The sequence below is a fragment of the Misgurnus anguillicaudatus genome, chromosome 24, assembly GCF_027580225.2.
Source record: "Misgurnus anguillicaudatus chromosome 24, ASM2758022v2, whole genome shotgun sequence".
NCBI lineage: Eukaryota > Metazoa > Chordata > Actinopteri > Cypriniformes > Cobitidae > Misgurnus > Misgurnus anguillicaudatus.
Genome location: NC_073360.2, coordinates 30,844,662 through 30,868,245, shown reverse-complemented (window position 1 = coordinate 30,868,245; position 23,584 = coordinate 30,844,662). Strand labels below are relative to the sequence as shown.

Genomic DNA, 23,584 nt, shown 5'->3' with positions numbered 1-23,584 from the left:
TACAGTATATTAGGTCGGATACCAGTGCTGGGGTGGCATATGGGTGTGGCAATGCTTTTATTTAGGGTGGCAAATAACACCCCGGTAGATCCGCCCCTGCAGACGACGGCATGTTTGTCCTGTGGCGGGTACCTTAGCTTCACTATCTGTTTTGAAAGCGATGGGTGAGCTGTGGGCTGAGCAGTTGGTTGTAATTTTCAGTTTTACCACCACTAGATGCCGCTAAACGTCCCACATTTCACCTTTAAGCAGTCTATTTTAAAGGTGCAGTGTGTAAAATTTATTGCATCTAGTGTTGAGGTTGCAAATTGCAACCAACGTTTCAGTCCACCGTTCACCAAAACTGATAGAAAAGCTATGGTAGCAATCGTAGGAAACAACTAAGTAAAAACGTTTGTCCTTTAAGGGCTTCTGTAGAAACATGGCGGCACAAAATGGCGACTTCTATGTAAGGGTACCCTCGATGTATGTAGATAAAAACATCTAATTTTAAGGTAATAAAAGCATAACAGTTCATTATGTAAGGTCTTTATACACCACTGATACCATAGTTATGTATTTTATATTGCATTTCTGTCAAGAGATCCTTATAAAAGTTACACACTGCACCTTTAACATGAATCAAGGACAGCTTTTTAGGTTCCTTAAAACATTTATATTGAACCAAGCTAGGATGTTTTAACACTGTACTGTATGTTTGTTTTTTCCTAAATAAGGTATTGTGGAGAGAGAACTAGATTTGTGTTGTCTAGCCTCACCAACAGTTTGGAAGTGAAGTTTCACTCTGATGAATCCTTCACAGATAAGGGATTCAGAGCCACTTATACTGCCTACGACCCTGTAAACCGTACGTAACCCTGGAGTTTTTACTGTTTATCATCATCATCTTTTTATTGTAGGTGAAAGTTAAAAAAAATTATCTTTTACTTTTCATCTGCAGCATGCCCTGGTCAGTTTGCTTGTCCGTCGGGTCTCTGCATCAAGAACGAGCTGCGCTGTGATGGCTGGAATGATTGTCAAGATATGAGTGATGAGAAAAACTGCAGTAAGTCTCTTGCATTTTAAAGTTTAGCAAAATTCTTATGGGTTCACTTTCAAATGAGAGGGAATTTAGGGCACACTCATCTTTGCCTTGAACTGTGCCTGAGCAGGATTTTCCCCACTCCCCTACAGACTTGCACTCACACTGTACCTTTATTGATCCGTGCCCAAGCACGCTTTTGTCATTAGGATGCAATTTTTTTATATAAAACAGGAAGTTTATCACTTTCTCAAAATGGGAGCCCATTGCAGGGCTTAACATGAAGGTCTGCCCGTGGCCAGCGTGAGAGACGTTAGATATAGTGTTGGGCGATATGCCCTATATTTTGTGATCGTCCTATCGTCAGCCTGTGAGATCACGATACATGATAGTATCGGGGGACAGGGCAATAGTTTCCTCATTTATTTATTTGTTCATTTTTTTACTCATTTATGACAAGTCACTTGATCGGTGGACAAAAAAGTCAATAGTGGCGAAAGAGTTAAACAATGACAGAATTTTCATATTTTGGTGAACTATCCCTTTAAATAATTCAATGACTTGAACATTTACTCAATATATATAAAATGAAGTACATTCAGCTTGCTAACTAAAGCCAATAAGCCTCCTGTAAGCTTGTTAAATAGTTATTATCTGTTTATTTACACTAAATTAACCTTTTAATGAGAGTCCTGTGGTCTTACAATGGTGAGCGGTGCTGTTTAATGTAAATTGTGGTTTGCGTGTGCTTTTGTTTTCCAGAGTGTGAAGAGGAGCACTTTGCCTGTAAAAATGGCCTGTGTAGACCCCAGTACTTTGTTTGTGACAGAGTCAATGACTGTGGTGATAACAGCGATGAAGAGGGTTGTGGTGAGTGTCTCATCTTCACCTGAGAGCAAAACTGTGTACTTTTGCACAACGCCAGGTTTCATCTCTGAAATTTGCAACTTATAAAATATTCTTTGTAAAAGGGGTCACTGTACCTCAGAGCCTCATAAAGGTCCAATAGGGGTACAGAGTTTGCATGATGTGGATAACTCAACTGTGGTGGTCGCCTTGTTGAGCAAAACTTAAACATGCATTTATTTGGTACACCTACTGTGTAAGACTTGCTGTACCGTGGCATACTTACTTAAAGCTACTTTTACCAATGATGGGCAAACTTCAATATTGTTACGTTCCTCCATCTAGATTGCGGCAGGGCTGAGGCGAGGTGCGGGGACGGATCCTGTGTCCCACTAGAAGTTCTATGCGATGGGAATCATGACTGCGCTGATGGGAGTGATGAGGTCTCCTGCAAAGGATGTGAGTGCATTTGACTTTCTTATAGAAACTTCGTTTTGTATATTTACTAACTTCCATTTTTATTTATTTTTTAATACAGAGTACAGAGACCTGCAAAAACACTGAGTCTTTAGCATGTGTTGTGAAAAAGCATCACTTTGTATTCACTTGAGTGTTTCTTCGCCTCTGCTGGTGTTAAACTGACATTTGAAAATTTCTCACCATTAATGAACGTGATAATTAACCTGCTTTATTACGCTCAATCATAGGCAATTGTGAGCAATAGCTTTAAGGCTGGACTGAAATAGTAGTGAAATTACATTTTAGCCTTTTCTCTTTTTGAATCTTTCTTCACCGCCCACCTACTCTATCCCAAAGTTGTTCATGGTTTTTGTATCCTTCAGCAGATATACGTGACCTTTCCCACAATCAATAGGACCAATCGATAAGCTGCCTCTTGCATTTCCGCAAACAAGGCGTAGCTCGGTGCTGTTAAAAACAGATGCATTTGATGTTTAATGTCTTTGTTTACTAAGCTTTTTAATCTCTTTCTTTCCGTCTCTCCTTAGCCACTGGTGTCTGCACAGAGTTTTCCTTCAAGTGTACAAATGGCGAATGCGTTAACAAAGTGAACGCAGAGTGTGATCGTGACAATGACTGCAGCGATGGGTCAGATGAGCAGGGATGCAGTAAGTCATATGTACTTTTTATGGTATATACCTGTTGGATGCTATTTCTATTATTTAGACATCTATAAGAGCTAGACGGTATGTTGGTATTTACTATTAATTCTATAGTAGATATATGTGACCTTGTGACCTTAGAAACTGGTTTCCATCATTGATTTTATTTCTTTACATGACTTACTCACTTAATATTAAAGATATCAAGGTTGTCTTTTCACAAAGTGTTCTTTACATTATGTAGGATGATTTTATGAAGAAAACAAAATAACAAATATTAAATATTTAAATAACTTGGAAAATTCCCTTGATATGGAGCTAAATCCCATAAGTAATCAAGAGTGAAGAACCAGATGCTTCACGTTTGGCGGGTACGCAGCATAAAGGGACATATACACCAGAAGTGAATTTAACTATTTGCGTGAGTATATTACATACAAAGTCAATGCAAAGACGTAAATGGAAGCGAACTCCTGCAGGGTGATGCAAATGACGCGAATCGGGTGGTGCGATTGCAGCGAAAACACACGCTATTCGCCTCAAACGCTTCTTCACGCAAATTGAAAATATCTAATTCAGCCTAATTTGGAAAATTAGCATGACACGAAGTTAAATCCCGTAAGTAATCTAATCTAGAGCGAAGAACCAGATGCTTTTCATTTGGTGTTTACGCAGCATTATGGGGCATACACACCAGAAGTAAATTTAACTATTTGCATGAGTATATTACATAAAAAGTCGGTTCAATGCAAAGACGTAAATAGAAGCGAACTCGTGCAGGGTGATGCAAATGACGTGAATCAGGTGGCGCGATTGCTGCGAAAAAACATGTGCTATTTGCCTCAAATGCTTATTTGCGCAAGTTGAAAATATCTAATTTAACCTAATTTGGGAAATTCCCTTGACACAGAGTTAAATTCCATAAGTAATCTAGAGCGATGCTTAGCATTTGGCATGTACGCAGCATAATGGGACGTATACACCAGAAGTAAATACGTATTTGCGTGATTATATTACATACAAAGTCAATGCAAAGACGTAAATGGACGCAAATTGGGCTGCGCGATTCGCCTCAAACGCTTCTTCTCGCAAGTCTAATTTAACCTAATTTGGGAAATTCCCTTGACACAGAGTTAAATTCCATAAGTAATCTAGAGTGAAGAACCACACGCTTCGCATTTGGCGTGTACGCCACATAATGGGACGTATACACCAGAAGTAAATTTAAATATTTGCGTGAGTATATTACATACAAAGTCAATGCAAAGACATAAATGGAAGCAAACTCATGCAGGGTGATGCAAACTCGTGCAGGGTGATGCAAATGACGCGAATTGGGAGGCACGATTTCTGTGAAAACACACGCTATTTGCCTAAAACACTTCTTCGCGTGAGTTGAAAATATCTAAATCAACCTTATCTGGAAAATCCGACACAGAGTTTAATCCTGTAAGTAATCTAAAGCAAAGATCCAGATGCTTCGCATTTGGTGTGTACGCAGCATTATGGGGCATACACACCAGTAGCGAATCTAGCTATTACAAACAAAAACGCAAATAGACGCGAACCCGCATGGGGTGATGATAAAACGCAAATAGATAATGGGACGTATTCACCAGAAGCGAATCTAACTATTTGCGTGAGTACATTTCGCGCAAGTTGAACCTAATTTGGGAAATTTCCTTGACACGGAGTTAAAGCCCATACGTAATCGAGAGTGAAGAACCAGATGCTTCGCATTTGGCATGTACACAGCATAATGGGACGTATACACCAAAAGCGAATCTAACTATTTGCGTGAGTATATTACATTCAAAGTCAATACAAAGATGCAAATAGACACAAACCTGCGTGGGATGATGCGTTTGACGGCAATCGGACTGTGCGATTGCAGCGAAAACACACGCTATTCGCCTCAAGCGCTTCTTTGCAAGTTAAAAATATCTAATTCAACCTAATTTGGAAAATTCCCTTGATATGGAGCTAAATCCCATAAGTAATCTAGAGTTAAGAACTAGATGCTTTGCGTTTGGCGTATACACAGCATAATGGGACGTATACACCAGAAGTGAATTTAACTATTTATGTGAGTATATTACATACGAAGTCAATGCAAAGACGTAAATGGAAGCGAAGTCCTGCAGGGTGATGCAGATGACGCGAATCGGATGGTGCGATTGCTGCGAAAAAACATGCTATTCGCATCAAACGCATCTTCGCAAGTTGAAAATATCTAATTCAACCTCATTTGGAAAATTCGACACGCAGTTAAATCCTCTAAGTAATCTAAAGCAAAGATCCAGATGCTTCGCATTTGGTGTGTACGCAGCATTATGGGACATACACACCAGTAGCGAATCTAACTATACATACAAAAACGCAAATAGACGCAAACCCGCATGGGGTGATGATAAAACGCAAATAGATAATGCGACGTATTCACCAGAAGCTAATCTAACTATTTGCGTGAGTATATTAGATACAAAGTCAATACAAAAATGCTAGGGGTGACCCCGAATAGTCGAAGATTCGATGCATCGATAGGAGAAGCCTGATTCGACTACCAATCTCACAGTCGAATCGTCGCAGATGTGTTATGAAATGAGGATCCTTCAATTTTGGCCATATGGGTGCACACATTATCTGATTTCACATATAACAGCTTTCTCCCAATATATTAATATACAGCATATTGTTATAATCCTGCAAATAATATGTGAAGTAGCAGCTTTCGATAAATATTTTTAAAATGCGTTAATAAATCCAACCATCCCTGTGACACGGCTACACTTCCAAAAAGAGGTTCCTATGTTAATAAACCATTGCCTTTTTGTTTCTACATTTAAAAGACAAAGCTGGCAATTCTGGCTATACTTTCGTTCTTTTAATAATTTCTTTATTTTATTTTATTTATAAATCACTCTGGGTTATCTGATTTATCTATTTGACTTGTGTTTTGTTTCCGTGCACTTGAGGCATTTTGCACATTTGTTCTGCACTTTATTACTTCTGACCTTATTTTATTAAAAAAAAATTATTTATTATAAACGTAAATTCTGATCTAATTTAAGTCTCTACATTTTGGATTGCTTTTCGTTGTATCGATGTTGCGCTATTGCGTGCTGGCCATGCTTGCGCAATGCGCATGCAATTTAGGCGAACGCGCTAGGTGATCTGCGTCTCATATTTAGGAGTTCAACAAACTAAACATTAAAAAACTGATGTTTTTCGACGGGTATAGGTTTTTAAAATGTAGTTAAAGCATATGGTTATCTTGTCAAAAGTTAAACTACAAAACAGGTAAGCAGTTTCTTTAAATTTCGGTGATGAAACGGAAAATATCTGCACCGAACCTATATTTATGCCTGACATGACTGTCTTTCTTGTGATTTAATATTAAGGTCGGTGTTCACTTTTAAATGATAGCAAAGAGATTCCTGAAATAAATAATATCATCAGGTCTTTTTTGTATCTAAAGTGAATACAGAGATGATCAAAGTCAAAGCAAGCAAGCAGGTATTTCTGTGTTAAATAATATGCGTAGTGTCTATAATCATTCATTTCAGTGTTTTTCTTGTTATAAATTAACGTTTAATGAATTGTATATAAAGCTTAGTTTTTATCATTTGCAGTAGCAATCACAAATTATTTGTCCTTTCTCATTTGTCGTTTTTTTGGGTCATGACTGCTTTGACGCGCTAAATCTCCAAATTAAATAAAAACACTGAATTGTAGCCGGGGTTTCCAAGGCAGGATCACCTTTGCGGTATATTTTTAGGTTTAGTTATAAAAAAAAATTTTGTGTGATGTTCTGTAGATCGTGGCTTTAAAATGTTATGAATAATTAAACAAATGTTGCCTTACATTTTACCTCAAAAATATATAAATGCATCGTCAGTTTTGTCTTCGTTCATCACTTCAAATACAGTTTTGGTCACTTTATCAGAAAGTTGTTTATGTGTGCTGCTTGTGAAAGAAAATAAAAGTTACCAATTTGTACCTGGTCTGACCCCCTCCCAACCCATGCACACACATAGATGATTCGACTATCGGTCGACTATGAAAAGATTCGACAATTCTGATTCGAATATGTAAATCCTTGGTCGAGGTCACCCCTAAAAAATGCAAATAGATGCGAACCTGCGTGGGGTGATGCGATAGATGCAAATTGGGTTGCGCAATTCGCCTCAAACGGTTCTTCGCGCAAGTTGAAAATATCTAATTCAACCTAATTTGGGAAATTTCCTTGACACGGAGTTAAAGCCCATATGTAATCTAGAGCGAAGAACCAGATGCTTCGCATTTGGCGTGTACGCAGCATTATGGGGCATACACACCAGAAGCAATCTAACTATTTGTATATTACATACAAAGTCAATACAAAGACGCAAATAGACACAAAGAGTGATGCGATTGACGTCAATTAAGCTGTGCGATTGCAGCGAAAACACACCCTATTCGCCTCAAGCGCTTCATTGCAAGTTGAAAATATCTAATTCAGCCTAAATTAAAAAATTCACATGAGTCGAAGTTAAATCCTGTAAGTAATCATTTTGGGACATACACACCAGAAGCAAATCTAACTATTTCCATGAGTATAGAACATACAAAGTCAATACAAAAATGCAAATAGATGTGAATCCGCGTAGGGTTATGCGATTGAAGCAAATTGGATTGCCCAATTCGCCTCAAAACGCTTCTTTGCGCAAGTTGAAAATATCTGATTCAACCTACTTTTGAAAATTCGCATGACACGAAGTTAAATCCCATAAGTAATCTAGAGCGAAGAACCAGATGCTTTGCATTTGGTGTTTAGGTAGCATTATGGGGCATACAAACCAGAAGTTAAATTTAACTATTTGTGTGAGTATATTACGTACAAAGCCAATGCAAATAGATGCGATTGTAATGCGAGGGTAATGCGATTGATGCGAATTAGGCTGCGCGATTGCTGTGAAAAAACAAACAAACTCTGCTTCTTGTAAGTTGAAAATATTTTATTTAACCTAATTTGGAAAATTAGCATGACACGAAGTTAAATCCCGTAAGTAATCTAGAGCAAAGGACCAGATGCTTCGCATTTGTGTGTGCGCAGCATTATGGGGCATACACAACAGAAGATAATCTAACTACTTGCGTGAGTATATTGCATTCAAATTTAAAAAATGCATACGAACCCATGCGAGATGATGCGATTGAATTGGGCGAATTCGGCTGCGCAATTGCTGCGACAAAACATGCATTATTCCCTCAAATGTGTCTTCTCGCAAGTTGAAAATATTTTAATTCAACCTAATTTGGAAGATTCGCATGACACAAAATGTAAAACTGCAAGTAATCTAGAGTGAGGAATGCAATTCTTTGGGTTTGGTGTGTAAGCCGCAGTATGGGGCGTACACACCAGAAGTAAAAGTTACTATTTGCGTGAGTATGTTACATAGAAAGTCAATGCAAAGACGTGAATAGACGCAAACTTGTGCAGGTTTTACGCTTTAAATGCGTCTTCTGCGCAAGTTGAATATATATATATATATATATATATATATCTCAATCTGAAAATTTGCATGACACAAAGTTTAATCCTGCGAGTGATCTATTCTAGAGGGAGCAACGTGATGCTTCACGCTTGGTGTGTACGCAGTATTAGGCCCTGTGTCCACCGGAGTGTTTTTCACTTTTAAAAAGCATATGAAAAGTTGAAAATGTTTAAGTTGGGAAGAACGTTCAGCTCGTCAGTGTGACTTTTCACTCAGCTGTCCAATCATAGTGGTGGTGGGGTGGGACTAATACAACACCAACCAACTATTGTACAGCGAATGATAAACAAAACAGAAGTATCATCGCAAACAAATAGGTGAGTTGAAGAGACGCTAGCTGTTTTTTTAAGAAAGCCGTGTCACTGCGCCACCATATTTGCAAGACATGTCAGATACTGCGCATGCGCAAAGTCCCTCCCCTAGAGGATGTCATTCTTTAACGATTGTCGCTTGGCTCGTTTTACCCATACGGATCGTTGCGATCTCCAGTGTCCCATCTTGGTAATGTTAAATGTCTTTGACACTAGCAAGCAGAGATGGGACCAAGTCACACATGTGCAAGTCTCAAGTAAGTCCCAAGTATTTTTTTTCTTGGGCAAGTCAAGTCAAGTCGAGTCACAGGCTATGTCAAGTCAAGTCAAATCCTGTAGTAGGTCAAGTCAAGTCCAAGTCAAGTCAACTTATTATTGTAATTTAACCTGCAGAATCCGATCTTAATAAAGATATATAAAATATAAAGATGTAAAGAAGTACTCATGTTTAGTAAAATACATCATGGAATCAAACAAAATTGTAATCTCTTCCGTTCGCCCACCTAGATTTAAAATAACGAACTTGAGCGCGCAAAAGAAGCCATATGTGAACCGGGCCTAACATTGTAGAATCCAGTCATTTTTCTCTGTGTGTGTTCAGGTGGCAAACTTAGAAAAAGTAGCCAAGTATCGTATCGCTCAGATCAAGGGAAGTATTTTAAAAAAATAAATCACAATTATTTTGCCCACATTTGTCCCCAACACAGTATGATGAGGGTTAATGGCTACTTTAGCTATTATTACATTAGCTAACCAGATATTAACAAATTGACAAGCACTTATTGGGCAGATGGCTCTTCAAATGACGGACGAATTTGGAGGTTGTCGTCTGGCTGCTCGTGATTTTAATGTTGCATGTCTTGCAACACACTGTTCGTCTTTTGCCATCTTGTTGAAGCCGAAAGCGATGACCCTCGCTACCCCTCCGGCTAACATGTTGATATCTGTTCTAGGTGGGCGTGGTGTGCATAAGGTACGAGGGCATGACTGATGATAGTGTTGTGATTCAGTCATGACAACTCCATTCTCAGCCTGCGCTCCAGCTGGGTCTTTATTTTTTTTAATAGTTTGTATATTTTATATTCAAACTGAAAACATGATTTAACACTCAAGTCATTCAAGTCATCGTGTCTCAAGTCAAGTCAAGTCCCAAGTCTTTAACTTTCAAGTCCAAGTCAAGTCTCAAGTATTTTATTTTTTGTCAAGTCAAGTCACAAGTCACAAAAATAGCGACTCAAGTCGACTCGAGTCCAAGTCACAAGTCCCCATGTCTGCTAGCAAGTATCCATAGTCAGTGTGCACTTAGGTGGACACGGGACTTTAATAAAGAACAAATTATTAATAGTAGTAATTACTAATACTTATATTAATAAATATGATAATAATCGATTTTATTTATTTAATTATCCAAAGTAGAAATTGCTAATATACAGTGTGTAAATACTTTTCTTAGCTGTTTTGTTTTAAAATTTAGCAAAAATATTTTGTCATACTGTCTACCCCTCATGTCTTTATTGGACAATAACTTTAAGATTATTGGATTCCTATTGTGCTTTTATAGACTTTTTGTGAATTCAGAAAGTTTATAAACAATACTGATCTCAAGAAACTTGCTGTGTTATCAGCAATGCTGTAATTAGTGTACAAGATTTAGATTCAGAGCCCAAAGCCATTAGCCTTGTTTATGAAACCTCACTTGACATTGCTTGCTTTTATACTTTTATAGGACTCAGGGTTGCTACAGTAGTTTCAGTTTTTTATTGCTCTTGGTTTTTTTTATCTGCCAGCGTGGTTCGCTTTTCCATATATCTCGCCTTGTTATGATTCTGCTGAGCCCTGCTAAAGGCTGATGGTCCTGTGAGTCAGAGCAGAAGCAACTCGCTGTCTTACAGTCCTAACTGCTCAAACTCTGATCTTTTCCCTACCGGTTCTTTTCGGGACCTCATAACCTCTCATCTCAGCATGTCAGTGCAACGCCCTCTTGCTCTGTTTTTAAACGATTCCTACAATCTTGTTACAGATTGCGGAAGCCGACCGTACAAGCACAACCGTATTGTTGGGGGGCAGAACGCAGATGTGGGTGAGTGGCCGTGGCAGGTTAGTCTGCACTTTAAGAACCAAGGGCACGTTTGCGGCGCCTCCATCATCTCCAACAAATGGCTCCTGAGCGCTGCGCACTGTTTCATTCAGCCTGATGATGCGTGAGTATACGCTTTTACGACATTAAGGGTTATCAGTGTTTAAACTGAATGCGTTTGTTTGCTTGTTATGTTTTTATGTGTTCATCAGTAGTTGATTTTCTTTAGAAATTTTGTTTATATGTAAATAAGAGTCTGAGATTGTAGTTATTCTTATTGGTCAGCAGGTGGAGCACTAGACATGCAGTAAAATCTGGTTTTCCTATAATGATTTATTACATCATTTTATTAAAATAGGCAGACTTTAAAGGTAATATGCTCTCTTGAATTATGTTTCAAAGTCAGCATGAAATTAAAATTAAAAGTTTACAAGTGTATTTTAATCTTAAAGGGATAGTTCACCCTAACAATGAAAAGCCTGTCAGCATTTACTCACCCTCGGGTTGTTACAAACATGTATGAATTTCTTCGTCCTGCTGAACACAAAGGAAGGTATTTTTTAGCAATGTTTGTAACCAAACACGTGTTTTTGAACACAACTCACTTCCATAGTATTTTTTTTCTGCTATGGAAGTTGGTAGTGTTCATGCCCTCTGCCTGTGTACAAATATCTTCGTTTGTGTTAAGTAGAATAAAGAAACTCAGGTTTGTAACAAACCTCTAAGAATAAAGATGTTGTCTTGGTGACCTTTTATTAAGACTTAATAACTAAAAGTGATTAAACTAATAACATTAACAACTACATTTTTATATCACCAAGCCCTCGTATTTGTCCAACAACATATAGTTGTCATGTGGTCATATAGTGAAACATTTTCCGGTCTGATAAAGAGCTAAAATAAAATCTTATTCAGTGTCTTGTTGGCCTCCGAAATGCATTAAAAAAAATGCAGATTGGTTGTGGACATGGTTTCATATTGGCTTATAAAACATTGAAACTTAAAGGGGGGGGTTTAATGGAACTTTAATGCATTCTGTCTTATTAACACTGTTTAAGAGTTGTAATCTTCATGCTAAACAAATGCAAAGTGTCAAAAAAGCACTTGAGCCTGTGCCAAACTCTTTCCTACAAGTTTTTTTGTTCGAACATGGGTACCCGTTACATATCAGTGACCCCATATTCCTTTTATGGGCATTTTTCCCCTGTAAAGCATGTCCACGCGTCAATCAGCGTGACATCATTTGCATTGTTCTTTCGAGCACGAATGTGCCTGTAATGTAAGACAGCACCTATTGTCCGATTCACAATTGTACATTTCCTTTGGTGTGTAAGTGTGTATTAGTACATGTTAACGATATGCAAAAGGCACCTACCCCAAAGTAAACTACAGTGCCGGTCCTAGATGCTGGGGGGCCCTAAGCAAAGCTTTGTGAGGGGCCCTCTGTCAGTGCATTCAGACCCTGATAGCACACATACATCTCGGAGACGTCTATTTGATGTCTGTGTTTACATTTGCAAGATGTCTTATTGTTTTCTCGTCTGCAATACATCTGTGAGACGTCTCCTAAAAGATGTCATATAGACATATTGAAGATGTCTGCAAGACGTTTTTGATTTAGAATGTATGTAAAGCAGCTCTTTTCCTTTTATAAGATGTTTTTACACACCAGATGTATTCCAGATCTCCAGATCTTTACCAGACATCTCACAGACGTACCTGTGCTATCTGGGTAAAACCCAGTCAATGTTGCTGTTAGTTAGTTGTTAACTAACCACATAGTGTATTATCTTATAGCTGTATATTATTCCCATATGCACATTACTTTGAAACCCTGACTGATAAACTTGCTGATTATAACATGAAACATGTATTTGCTGATAAGTTGTTTTGATTTAAAATGTGTTGTGAGAAGCACAAAAAAATTAACCTGATCTAAATGAATGTAAAGAATCAAATTAAATTAAATATAAATACATACTGTTAATACACAGGGGTTAAATTGGGGTTTGTTATGTGTGTGTGTGGGGGGGGGTCTGTGGGGAGGGTACTTCGAGGGGTAACATGTTTAATACTGATGACAGCAAAGCCACTGGTGTGTTTCAATGACATTCTGGACCTCTGATAGGATTTGATAAGTTTCAGCTTTAAAAGAGCATTTCACCCGTAGAAACATTAATCTTTATTGAAAGTGTTATATTTGTAGTGGAAATGTAACATACATTTAGAATTTGGTGCCTATTTTACAGAGAAAGGGGGTGTTTGTAATCTCACTCCCTCAACAAAGATATTGCACTTCCTTCTTGCAATGATGCAAAATGATTTTTACATCATTGAAAGAAGGATGTGCAACACTGAAATCTGTATTTGTCCTGTCTCAGCGGCAACTGAGGAAATGATGCATGACCATTTAAAAACATGACTGGGGATCTAACTATACAAAGCTTAATGCAAATAGGTGAAGTGTCCCTTTAAAGCTGACAGAGGTTGACCCCAAATATTTGAAAAATAGTGTCTGATTTTAAATATTGCAAATCTATGAGTTTGACACTCTATATCCATTTGTTGCACATGTCATTATGCACAATTGATCAAACTTTAAAGGAAGTTAAAAGAATCAATCTCCTTAAATAATTCTAGGCATAAGATGCCCAAAAAGACTCAATTAACAAGATAAGGTACAACACACAGTACTGTATCAGCAACATGTCTTATAAATTAACCAGATTCTTTATGCTGGTCAGCAGCTAAAACAATCATATATTTAGGTTTGATTTGTGTAATCAAAATACATTATTTTATTAAACTATACAATGAGTTATATGCAGTGTTATCCAGTTAACATACTGTAATTAAACGAGTGACATATACTTTAACCCTTTACAAATTTCAAGTCTTCTAATAAGTTTTCTCGACGTGGGCACCATTCTTACCCCCCCTCTCTCTCTCTCTCTCTCTCTCTCTCATGTCAAATTATCCTGCGCGAGAGCGCGTTCTTGAAGTTCAAAGGGAAAAGCGCGTGTTTTCGCGGAAATTGCGTCACCCAATTCGCGTCATTTGCATCGCCCCATGCTAGGACGCGTGTGGATGCGTCTTTGCATTGACTTTGTATGTAATCTGCTCGCGCAAATCCTTTAGCTTGTTCCCCTGCTTCACGTTTTTTCCCCTTTATTCTGCCCCAGACGGATAGCTTTGCCTTTGTTTTAAATCAATGGTGGGCATATAATATGCGCATCGTTACCAAATCACTCTTCTGCGTCATGCACGCGGCCGTTTCTAAATTTGAAGGCTGCAACCTCCGGATGTCGCATATGCGCGCTGCATACTACATCATCAAGCCTGATTTATTTAAGTTAAATAAGCATTTCATTTGCAAGTCATAAGCATAATATAACAATTAACCAAGAATAATAGTCAACATTATAATTGTTAGTATTCTGAAATACGTTTTTATGACGCATATGCAGCCTACAAATGTGACCTCTGAAGGCTGCAGCCTTCGGATTGAGAAACTGCCTGCATGTTGTCCGAGTACATTTCAGTGATTTAAGAAATCATTAAGTATTTTTAAAAACCGGCCTAAATTCGGAAGTTTGCAAATTATTTAAATTATAGCGTCTTGTTTTCGTTAAACATAATAATAATTTTTCTTTGATATAATGGTTTTAAATAATTCTGAGATCAAGGGGGCCCTCTAGTGGTGCGGGGCCCTATGCAAATTGCATAATTTGCGTATAGGAAAGACCGGCACTGGTAAACTATGACGCAAGTTATCGTCTGCAACGTAAGTCTCTTATCTTGGACTACAAGAAACAGACGGATTGTAGGCAACAGTTTACTTCCTGGGATTGGTGATGTAGACAAGACCAAAATTGTCATAATTCATCCCACTTCAGATTCAGCCTGTTAATTAACTCCTGTCAGGATTGCATTGTGACCGAATTTTTTAAACATGTTAAGGAGCGTCACATTTCCAGCTGACATCAGAGGTATTCAGGCCAATCACAACGTACAGATTAGCTGGCCAATCAGGGACAAAGTACTTTTCACATCGATGAGTTTTGTACAAAATCAAAATGTATGTTATGTGGAAAATAATGTGTTTTTAACCATAAACCACGCAAACACATTATATTATACCAAATACAAAAAATAACATAGTTTTTTAGCAACGAAATAGGCAGTGGCGGCTGGTGACTTCTTTTTTCGAGGGCGCACGATACGAAGTATGTATGTAGCCTGTCATGTGTGTGGTTCGTAATTTCAAAATATGTGTTCTGCCTGTTGAGTGATCCTTTGTACGTGTCTTGTGAAAATAAGTGCCTGCTGCAGGGTTTATGATAAAAGAGACGCTCACGTTTGCCAGATACTCGCATAATCTCATGTGTAGTCAAAATAATTATTTTGACAAAACACGTGATGCGTGGTTCACATGACGCAACAAACACATATTTTGAAGACATGAACAACACACATGACATGACACTCCGAAGACATATTTTGGATTGCACCCCTCGGAAGAGCATTCACGAGCCACCACTGGAAATGGGTGCACTTTAAAGACACAAACATGTAGTGAATCATAAGAGATGGTGGTTATGTGTTTGCGCGTGACTCGCTCCTCCCATGTTACACCTCAAGGGGGTCGTGTTTTTTCGGAAACATTTGTTAGAGCTGTTTTGTCTTTAATATATCTGATACAAATAAAACTCTTTGGAGAGAAAAAGGATGTAATATTACTCTATACACTCTACACAAATGGTGCTAAATAGCACTAAAAGTGGTTCTTGGCTCGTAATCATAGAGGAACCATTTTTAGTGCTATATAGCACTTATGAAGAACCATATGTTCTACACAGGTACTTCATCGATGCTATATGGCACTTAAAATGGTTAATCTACTGTATGATTATGAGCCAAGAACCACTTTTGGTGCTGTTTGGCACCGTTTGTTTTTAGAGTACTCAAGATTAACATGAGATGAGTGTGTTATGAGAGTTTAATTTCTAGAAACAATCTCTCCTCAAAACTGTTTCTAAACTCTAGACTCTATACTTGAAATCTCACTCTGCCCTACGTTATCCCAACAGCTACAAAATGACATCTAATTGGGTGACATACAGCGGCCTGCGAGACCAGAGCAACCAGGACCCCGGCGTCCAGATGCGTAATCTGAAGACCATCATCACCCACCCAAAATATGACACGGTGACCTCTGATTATGACATCGCCCTGCTGGAACTAAGTCAGCCATTGAACTTCAGCAACACCGTGCATCCCATCTGCCTACCCGCACCCACTCACGTTTTTTCGGCTGGCAGTTCCTGCTTCGTTACGGGCTGGGGAACGATGCGAGAGGGAGGTGAGACAGCTTGCGTGCCCGAGGGCTGCCCTCTGCTCTTCTTCTTTCCTTGAGCTATCTTTTGAATTATAGTCTCATTTTTGCTCTGAAGTTTGACATTTATCAATCCTTCGACTTGAGATTTTGTTTTGGCTGTGTAACTGCTTCAATTGTTTCGATGTCTTATCTATAAACAGGTGAATTGTTATTCAAATCAGGATTCATGTTTTTGTATGTGTGTGTGTGTGTCTTATAGGGGATGTCGCACAAATACTACAGAAAGCTGAAGTAAAGGTTATTAATGATACAGTATGCAACATGGTGACCGAGGGTCAGGTGACATCGAGGATGATGTGTAGTGGTTACCTCAGCGGAGGTGTGGACGCTTGTCAGGTAAATAAAGAAAACGCACACACTTATTGACTTCATGTGCATTTACTCAACAGTTGTTTTTCTCACAAATTATTTAGATTTGGTTTGTATGACAGTTTGAAGAATCACATTTCAGTTCTGACAGTGAAATGTTCGACTGCACCGTTTTCTCTACAAAGTTTGTACCTAAATGATGCTAATGTACATTTTCCCCCCCAAATTTGCATTTCACATCATTTAACCAAACCAGGCCCTCTCCATCAACGGTCTCATTTAAAGTCTTTATATCTCCTCTAAATAAGAAATTACACATTTATTCAATGTTAATGAATTCAAGGTGGTTTAATAGTCATTTAGATGCATTGTTAAGCCTGGAGTGTTTTTCATCCCGTTTCATTCATTCAGAAACACCTACAGTACAAATATGACATGTGCATAATGCTGCGGGAGCGCACCAGTAATGTTGTTGTCTTCCTGCAGCGTGTGTACAGCCACGTAGTGGAGAAGATTAATTATTCTACCTTGTTTCCTGATATTTAAATGAGCTGATTTCCATAATTTCTACTTCTATCTCACTTGTTATTCATCTAGTTTCCTCTTCTGAACGCTCGGCGCGTCTCTCTTATTGTAGATGTAATCATCTTACTGTGATTTTCTCTCATACGGGGTCTGGGTCTTGTGGTTCCTTTAGTGTCGTTAAACATTGTTGGTCATAAAATGATCTCTTGCCCGTCACTAGGGCAGTACCCTTTAAAAAGGCCTTAATAAAATATTATTTGGTACCAAAATGGACCTTTTGAGGTACTAATATGCGGGTGATTCTCACGAAAACTTGGTTTTAAAGATGTCAAGCATGAAAATGTAAAAATTGCTTAAATTTACTTTTTTCCCACCAGACATTGAAAAACAAAGTCTGGAGTAAATGGGAACATTAATGTAAAAACTTTTACTTATCATTTAACACTTTTTGTAACATCATTTAAAAAATTTGTCCTAAAAATTCTCATTACCGCAACAGTCAGAAAACATCAACACTGACATATTTTCAAAATGACATGACAAACCTGAAAGAACATCATTTGGAGATTCTGCACATGCATTTAAAATCCAAGTATTATGCTTCTATTAATTAAATTAACATTTAATAAGCATCTGTTGCGGTAATGATAATCAAAATGTCGTGTAAGCATTCTGACAAGACAATATTTCAAATTAACTGTAAAAAATGATCTTACCTGGTAGCCATCTTGAAGTAACTGGTCCATGTGCTTGGTCACTCAAAATCAAACTTTATTAAAATTCTGTATGTGTGCTTAAACTGTTCTCAAAAAGTGTTGCGGAGGATGAGAACATCAGGCATGGATACATCATTTTCCTAATTTTTCTTCATTATTATTATACATGAATATTCAGTAAATATTTTTTCTGTCATCTAAAGTAGTCTAGCAAAACATCCATTTATTTTTTTTCTTAATATTTTTGTGTTCATTTGATTAAATTACAACATAACGCATGTTCAAACACAGCCGGACACATTGCGGTAATGAGAATTTCAGCAGAAAATGAGATAAAATTTCCAATTATAAATTGTTATGTTGAAATCACACATTGTGCAAGGTAGAACACAGTAATGTGTTAATTCTGATGCTTTTTAATGTTACTATATTACACATTTTAAAGCTAAAATCATTAGTGCCGTGGTGTTTCAATGGTTTCGTGAGAATCACCCATGCACTCTTTGGGGGCAAAGATGTCGTTTTAAAAAAGGGGACTGTCCAAGTGACAGCTACGGTAGGAGACCATAGCTTTGTGCTTCGCTTCAACCTCGCTAATATTCTTCTTTCATTCACTGGGTTGTTTTGTCTCCCTCCGCCTTTTCTCGCCTCCTAATACAAATATGCTTTATTGGCACGTCTGTTTACAGTGCAACATTGGCAAAGTAATTAAGAGCCGAATTGTATTACACACAAAACAAATCATTCAGGAATAATTGTAATGGAATGAAATGACACAGTAAATAAGCAGCTTAAATTAGAGATACAAAATAATAAATGATGAGTGATTACAATCAATTTAAATGTCTACGCACACATACACGCACACATTTTTCCTGTTTATTTTTGTACTCATTCTCTCACAAACACACCGATCATCATCTCCCACATTTCTTTTTATCCCGTCGTCTTTAGGGAGACTCTGGCGGTCCTCTCGTATGTCGTTCCGATGTCGGAAAATGGTTCCAGGCTGGGGTCGTAAGCTGGGGAGAGGGCTGCGCTCGGAGGAACAAGCCTGGCGTCTACACACGGGTCACCAAACTGCGAGACTGGATCAGCGAAATCACATCTTTATAGTGGACAGTGCAACTGCAGCCAAAGCGCGAGGACGGAAACGTTACAACAACGTGAAAATAATGTGCCTGAGCGTCCCGTGCACCAAAAAAGACTGAGTGCAGCTTTGGGCAATATTTGGTCAAGTTGCGCAAAGCTTACAAGACACTAACTGATTGAAATGACTGGGTGGGTGTATGCATCGGTCCGTACGGGCAAATGGTTTTGACTTTACTTAATATGCATTGCTTTTGTACATGCACACTTAAAAGTGGATGATACATTTTAAATGTCATTTTACATATGGGACTACTTTGTTTTAATGTTTTTATTTGTTTAATTATGATTTTTCGTATAAAGCACTTCAAAGCGTTTTAAAGACATGTGGAGATTATTTCTTGAATTTTAATTGTTTTAAAAACATTTATCTTATGATCACGATACCGTGCCTTTCTTACAAAGGTGGACCCTTTCTTTTCTTAAAAGCAATGACTCTTGTGTTTCTGGCTTTGGCACCAGCTCCAATCCCAAGCCTTTTCTTTTTGCTAAGGTGAAAAGCTTCTTTGCAATCTAGAAATTTCTGTAAGCATACAACCCTAGCTGACCTTCTTTTCTTACAACTGTGTGATCTCGGGACCTCAGTGCAGAAACTCTGAAATTGAGGATTAGGTAAAAATGAGATATTTCCATCATCCATTTGCCAATACAACCAAGGCCAACGTAGGTCACTCACTTCTGCTGAATGTTAACGTTCCAGCCAATCAAAGTCAAAGCTGTTGCCTGAAGCTAGCTAGCAGGATGGTCTCTCCATCAAAGAGGGCCAAATGTATTGAGGAATCTGTACTGCCATTTTTTTCATAGATGTGAAAAGATCCTTTCCAATGGAAAGTCCACTTGCTTGGTAAGATACTCAGGGTTTGTAGTTTAGTGACTCAAAGCGGAGATGTTATTTATGTACATAGCAATAGTTTTAAAGTGTCAAAATGTTCAGTCCTCTTTAACTGCAGGGACTGTGTGTGGCAGTTTTTAATTGTTTCGGGTGACTAATGTTTGTAAAGTGTTTATACCCCCCCTCCTTGTTAATTTAGATGATTAAAGACTTGTTGGTATTGTAACACGGTGCAAACGTTTTAATGTATTCAGATTAGATTTTACAATGTTTTCTTTGCAATAAAATATATGCTGGTTATACATTTGTCATCTTTGTTATTACATTTTCATTCTTGTGCTGGCTTCAGTTCATTTTCATGTAATTTTGTTTTCCTAAATGCAGCCAAAAGTGTATATACTGTACAGTAGCCCTATATCAATTTTAAATCAGCTTGGACGTGGTACAAACCAACATCCACGTTTTCTTCAATCATTATTTGCATCGATTAGTGGTTTTCTATGTAAGCATTAATGGAAATTTAACCAAGAGAGGAAATTTTATATAACGGGGTTTCAAAACTTTTTCATTTTGGAACCCACTTTGACTGTGTAATCTAACCTGTGACTTGGCAACATAATTTAAAGGAACAGTATGTAAGAAATTTATATCAATTAATCATAAAATGGTCCTGATATGTCACTAGACATTAAAAAAACATTTTAATTTCAAATACTTATAACACTGACAACAGTGGTCTGGCCAGGATATTGTCATTTAAAAAGTGGAGTTGCAGCCCTTAACTGATGTTTATGTTGTCATTTTGTGTATTGGCCACCAGTTGTGTGATTGCAGTACCAGTTTTAGTCACAAGTTTTGTGATTGCAATACCAGTTTTGGCCACAATCCTACATACTGTTCCTTTAAAATGGAAACATGAGAAAACGCACTTTTTTCTCTTTTATAGTTGTAGTTTTTATCTAACAAGCCATTTGATTAATGAAATGTAAGTTTGCAATATCAAAATACCATATGGTATAGCCTGACATTGCAGCCAGATCACCCTGTAGCCCAAGACAGCTTGCCCATTGAAGCTAATAGGGTTCAGCCTGGTCAGTACTTGGATGGGAGACCTCTTGGGAAAACCAGGTCGCTGCTGGTAGAGGTGTTTGTGAGACCAGCAGGGGGTGCTCACCCTGTGGTCTGTGTAATGCATAGCGCATTTTTGCCACCTCTACCGCGGCTGTTGTGAATGCACCATAACTGTGGGTTCACACCAGATGCGAGTTCAACGATTTGCGTGAGTAGATTACATACAAAGTCAATGCAAAGACGCGCTTAGATGCGTCCTCGCGTGGGGCGATGCGAATGACGCGATACAGGCATACGCCTTGAACGCATCTTCGCCCAAGTTGAAAATATTCAACTCAAGCAAAAAATTGGCATGACAAGAAGTTAAATCCCGCGAGTAACGCGATGCCCTGTGTTTGGTGTGTACGTAGCATAAGATAGATGACGCGACTTCGCTTCCTTCCATTGTAATGAATTGAAAGTTAAAAATGTCCGACCATGGGCGCTGCCATGTTACGTAAAAACATCAGTTTGTAGCCAGGGCATATGCACAGAAGGAATCGTCCGTGGAGCCAGAGGTGAAGCCGGGGTATAAAACTACCACCAAACGGGTGTGTGCTTAATTCAACCATGCCAATCATAAAGACACGCTCTGTCTATAGCATCAAATTACTAGCTAAAATCAATCTTATCACAAAAATGAAAAATTGAACATGAATTAGCTTGATAACAACTACTTTAAAGGACCCAAACGAGGGGCAACCTTCCGATCTCTCTGATGAAGCCAGTACAGATGTTACTTAAAGCAACACTATGTAGTTTTTTTTACCTTTAAATAATGTCTCTAAAATTATTTCAGTGATAGAACAACTTGTAACTGGACAAATTGTACTGTTGCTGCAACCTAAGCAGCCTCCTAGCTGCTACAAGCACACTCTGAAAGTGGCGGTGGAGGGTAGAGCACACAGCCCCGCCCCTCCCCCTGCCTGCAGAAGAGTGTCTGATACCAGGCACTGTTGCACTTTACAACCACATGGGGGAGCTGTAAGTCATTTTTACATGGAAACTACATAGTGTTGCTTTAAACTCGAATTCATCGACTGGCCGCTTGGCTGGCTCCAAAAGGGAGTCACTGAATTCTCATAGACCCCCATGTTAAAATGCCCAATTTTACAGCAGAAAACAATATTTACAGCCTGGTACAAAAATGTTTTTGGTCTATATAGCTAATTTTGTCATGACAACTGTGAGGTCCTGTCTCTCTGTGGTCGTTAAAAATCCCAGAATGTCAAATTTGAAAAACAGTAGGGGTGTGCCCCCGCATCCTAGCAAAACTTTCCCGTTGGCCTAATCATCCCCTCATATACTACTTCTATATAACTCTTCTCCACTAATAAGCTGGTGTGTGGTCGCGTTTTGGGCGCAATATGTCTGCCGTCCCATCCAGGTGGATGCTGCACATTGGTGATGGTTGAAAAGAATCCCACCTTTCATTTAGAACTGTAAGGAATTAATATTACTATTAATATTGTTAACAACATACCAAAATAATTTTCATTGCTAGTCGGACTAAACTGCACAACCCACCTTATCCCGCTGTGTGTCCCACACAGTTTGAAATCCCCTGTCATATGCTACTGTATCTGCTCTGTCTAGAGTTCACGTCATTTTGTTATGGATGTAGGTGAACATAAATGTTTTAACCTCACACCAATTAATAGAGCTCTAGATGTAATAAAACATTGCACTGCACTATAACCATTGTTTGAAATAGCTGGCAGTGTTGAGGGAGTCTTGTAGACTAATTACCAGCCAAATTTGACCTTATACTGGCTTTATATTGGTGCTTAACCTTTCATATTATTTCTTACTGAACACGGTCATTTTTAATCATGGCAACCAAGATTGTTACCTACTATTTAATGGACAACATAAGTGATACAGTAGCACTATGTGATGATTGTGTGTAAAATACAACGGAAAGAAGTAAACCTAGTGACTTTTTTCCTCATTTTCAACATTGTCAGACTTTCCTGTCTTTTCAATCTTCGGTATCACATTTGACATTATTATTACACATTTCAGGCCAATATTATACTTTAACACCGCAATTAACACATATTTAAATATTCCTGACGCAATTTAGTCAGTCGTCACCACTAATAGAGACAGAGCGCCGTTATGCAAATTTGAAAACCACGCCCACCGGGGGGGAAATCAATCCAACCGTCTCCATTGACTTTGTATTGCGAGAAGCCGCCTCCTTGTCATTTCTGGCTTATAACAAAAAACTGAATAATGCCTAAAAGCTGCTGTGTGACAATATGTACAGCTAACAAGCCAAAGAACCCAGAAATAAGTTTTTATAAGCTGTCGAGCCGTAAAACCCAGCCTTTAAGGAGAATAAAGTGGATCGCCGACTGCGTTTCCCCCTGGTGGACGCAGTTCTACTAATAGAAGTACTATGAAAAGTTGCCTGTATCCATTTTTGTGTCTTTGGGCGCTCGGTTTTTGGGGTCGACAGCTTATAAAAACTTATTTACAGATTAAACTTAAAAACAGAATAATACCTAAAAGCTGCTGTGTGACAAGGTGTACATCTAACACGCCAAAAAAATAAATAAATAATTTTTTATAAGCTGTCGACCCCAAAAAACGAGCGTCCAGACACAGAAATGGAAACAGGCAACTT

The 23,584-nt window shown here is 38.3% G+C and overlaps 1 protein-coding gene across 1 annotated transcript in view; it reads left to right on the top strand.

The window, feature by feature from the left end:
* The window catches only part of st14 (ST14 transmembrane serine protease matriptase), a 53,683-nt gene extending 33,541 nt beyond the window's left edge, over nt 1–20,142 (top strand). Inside the window, exons 11-19 of the mRNA XM_073862555.1 lie at nt 717–847; nt 941–1,045; nt 1,784–1,891; nt 2,213–2,326; nt 2,875–2,994; nt 10,857–11,037; nt 16,004–16,275; nt 16,511–16,647; nt 18,816–20,142. Coding sequence (XP_073718656.1) covers nt 717–847; nt 941–1,045; nt 1,784–1,891; nt 2,213–2,326; nt 2,875–2,994; nt 10,857–11,037; nt 16,004–16,275; nt 16,511–16,647; nt 18,816–18,977 — 1,330 coding nt within the window. The 3' untranslated portion in view covers nt 18,978–20,142. The remainder of the gene's footprint in view (nt 1–716; nt 848–940; nt 1,046–1,783; nt 1,892–2,212; nt 2,327–2,874; nt 2,995–10,856; nt 11,038–16,003; nt 16,276–16,510; nt 16,648–18,815) is intronic.
* Nucleotides 20,143–23,584: the final 3,442 nt, after the last annotated feature.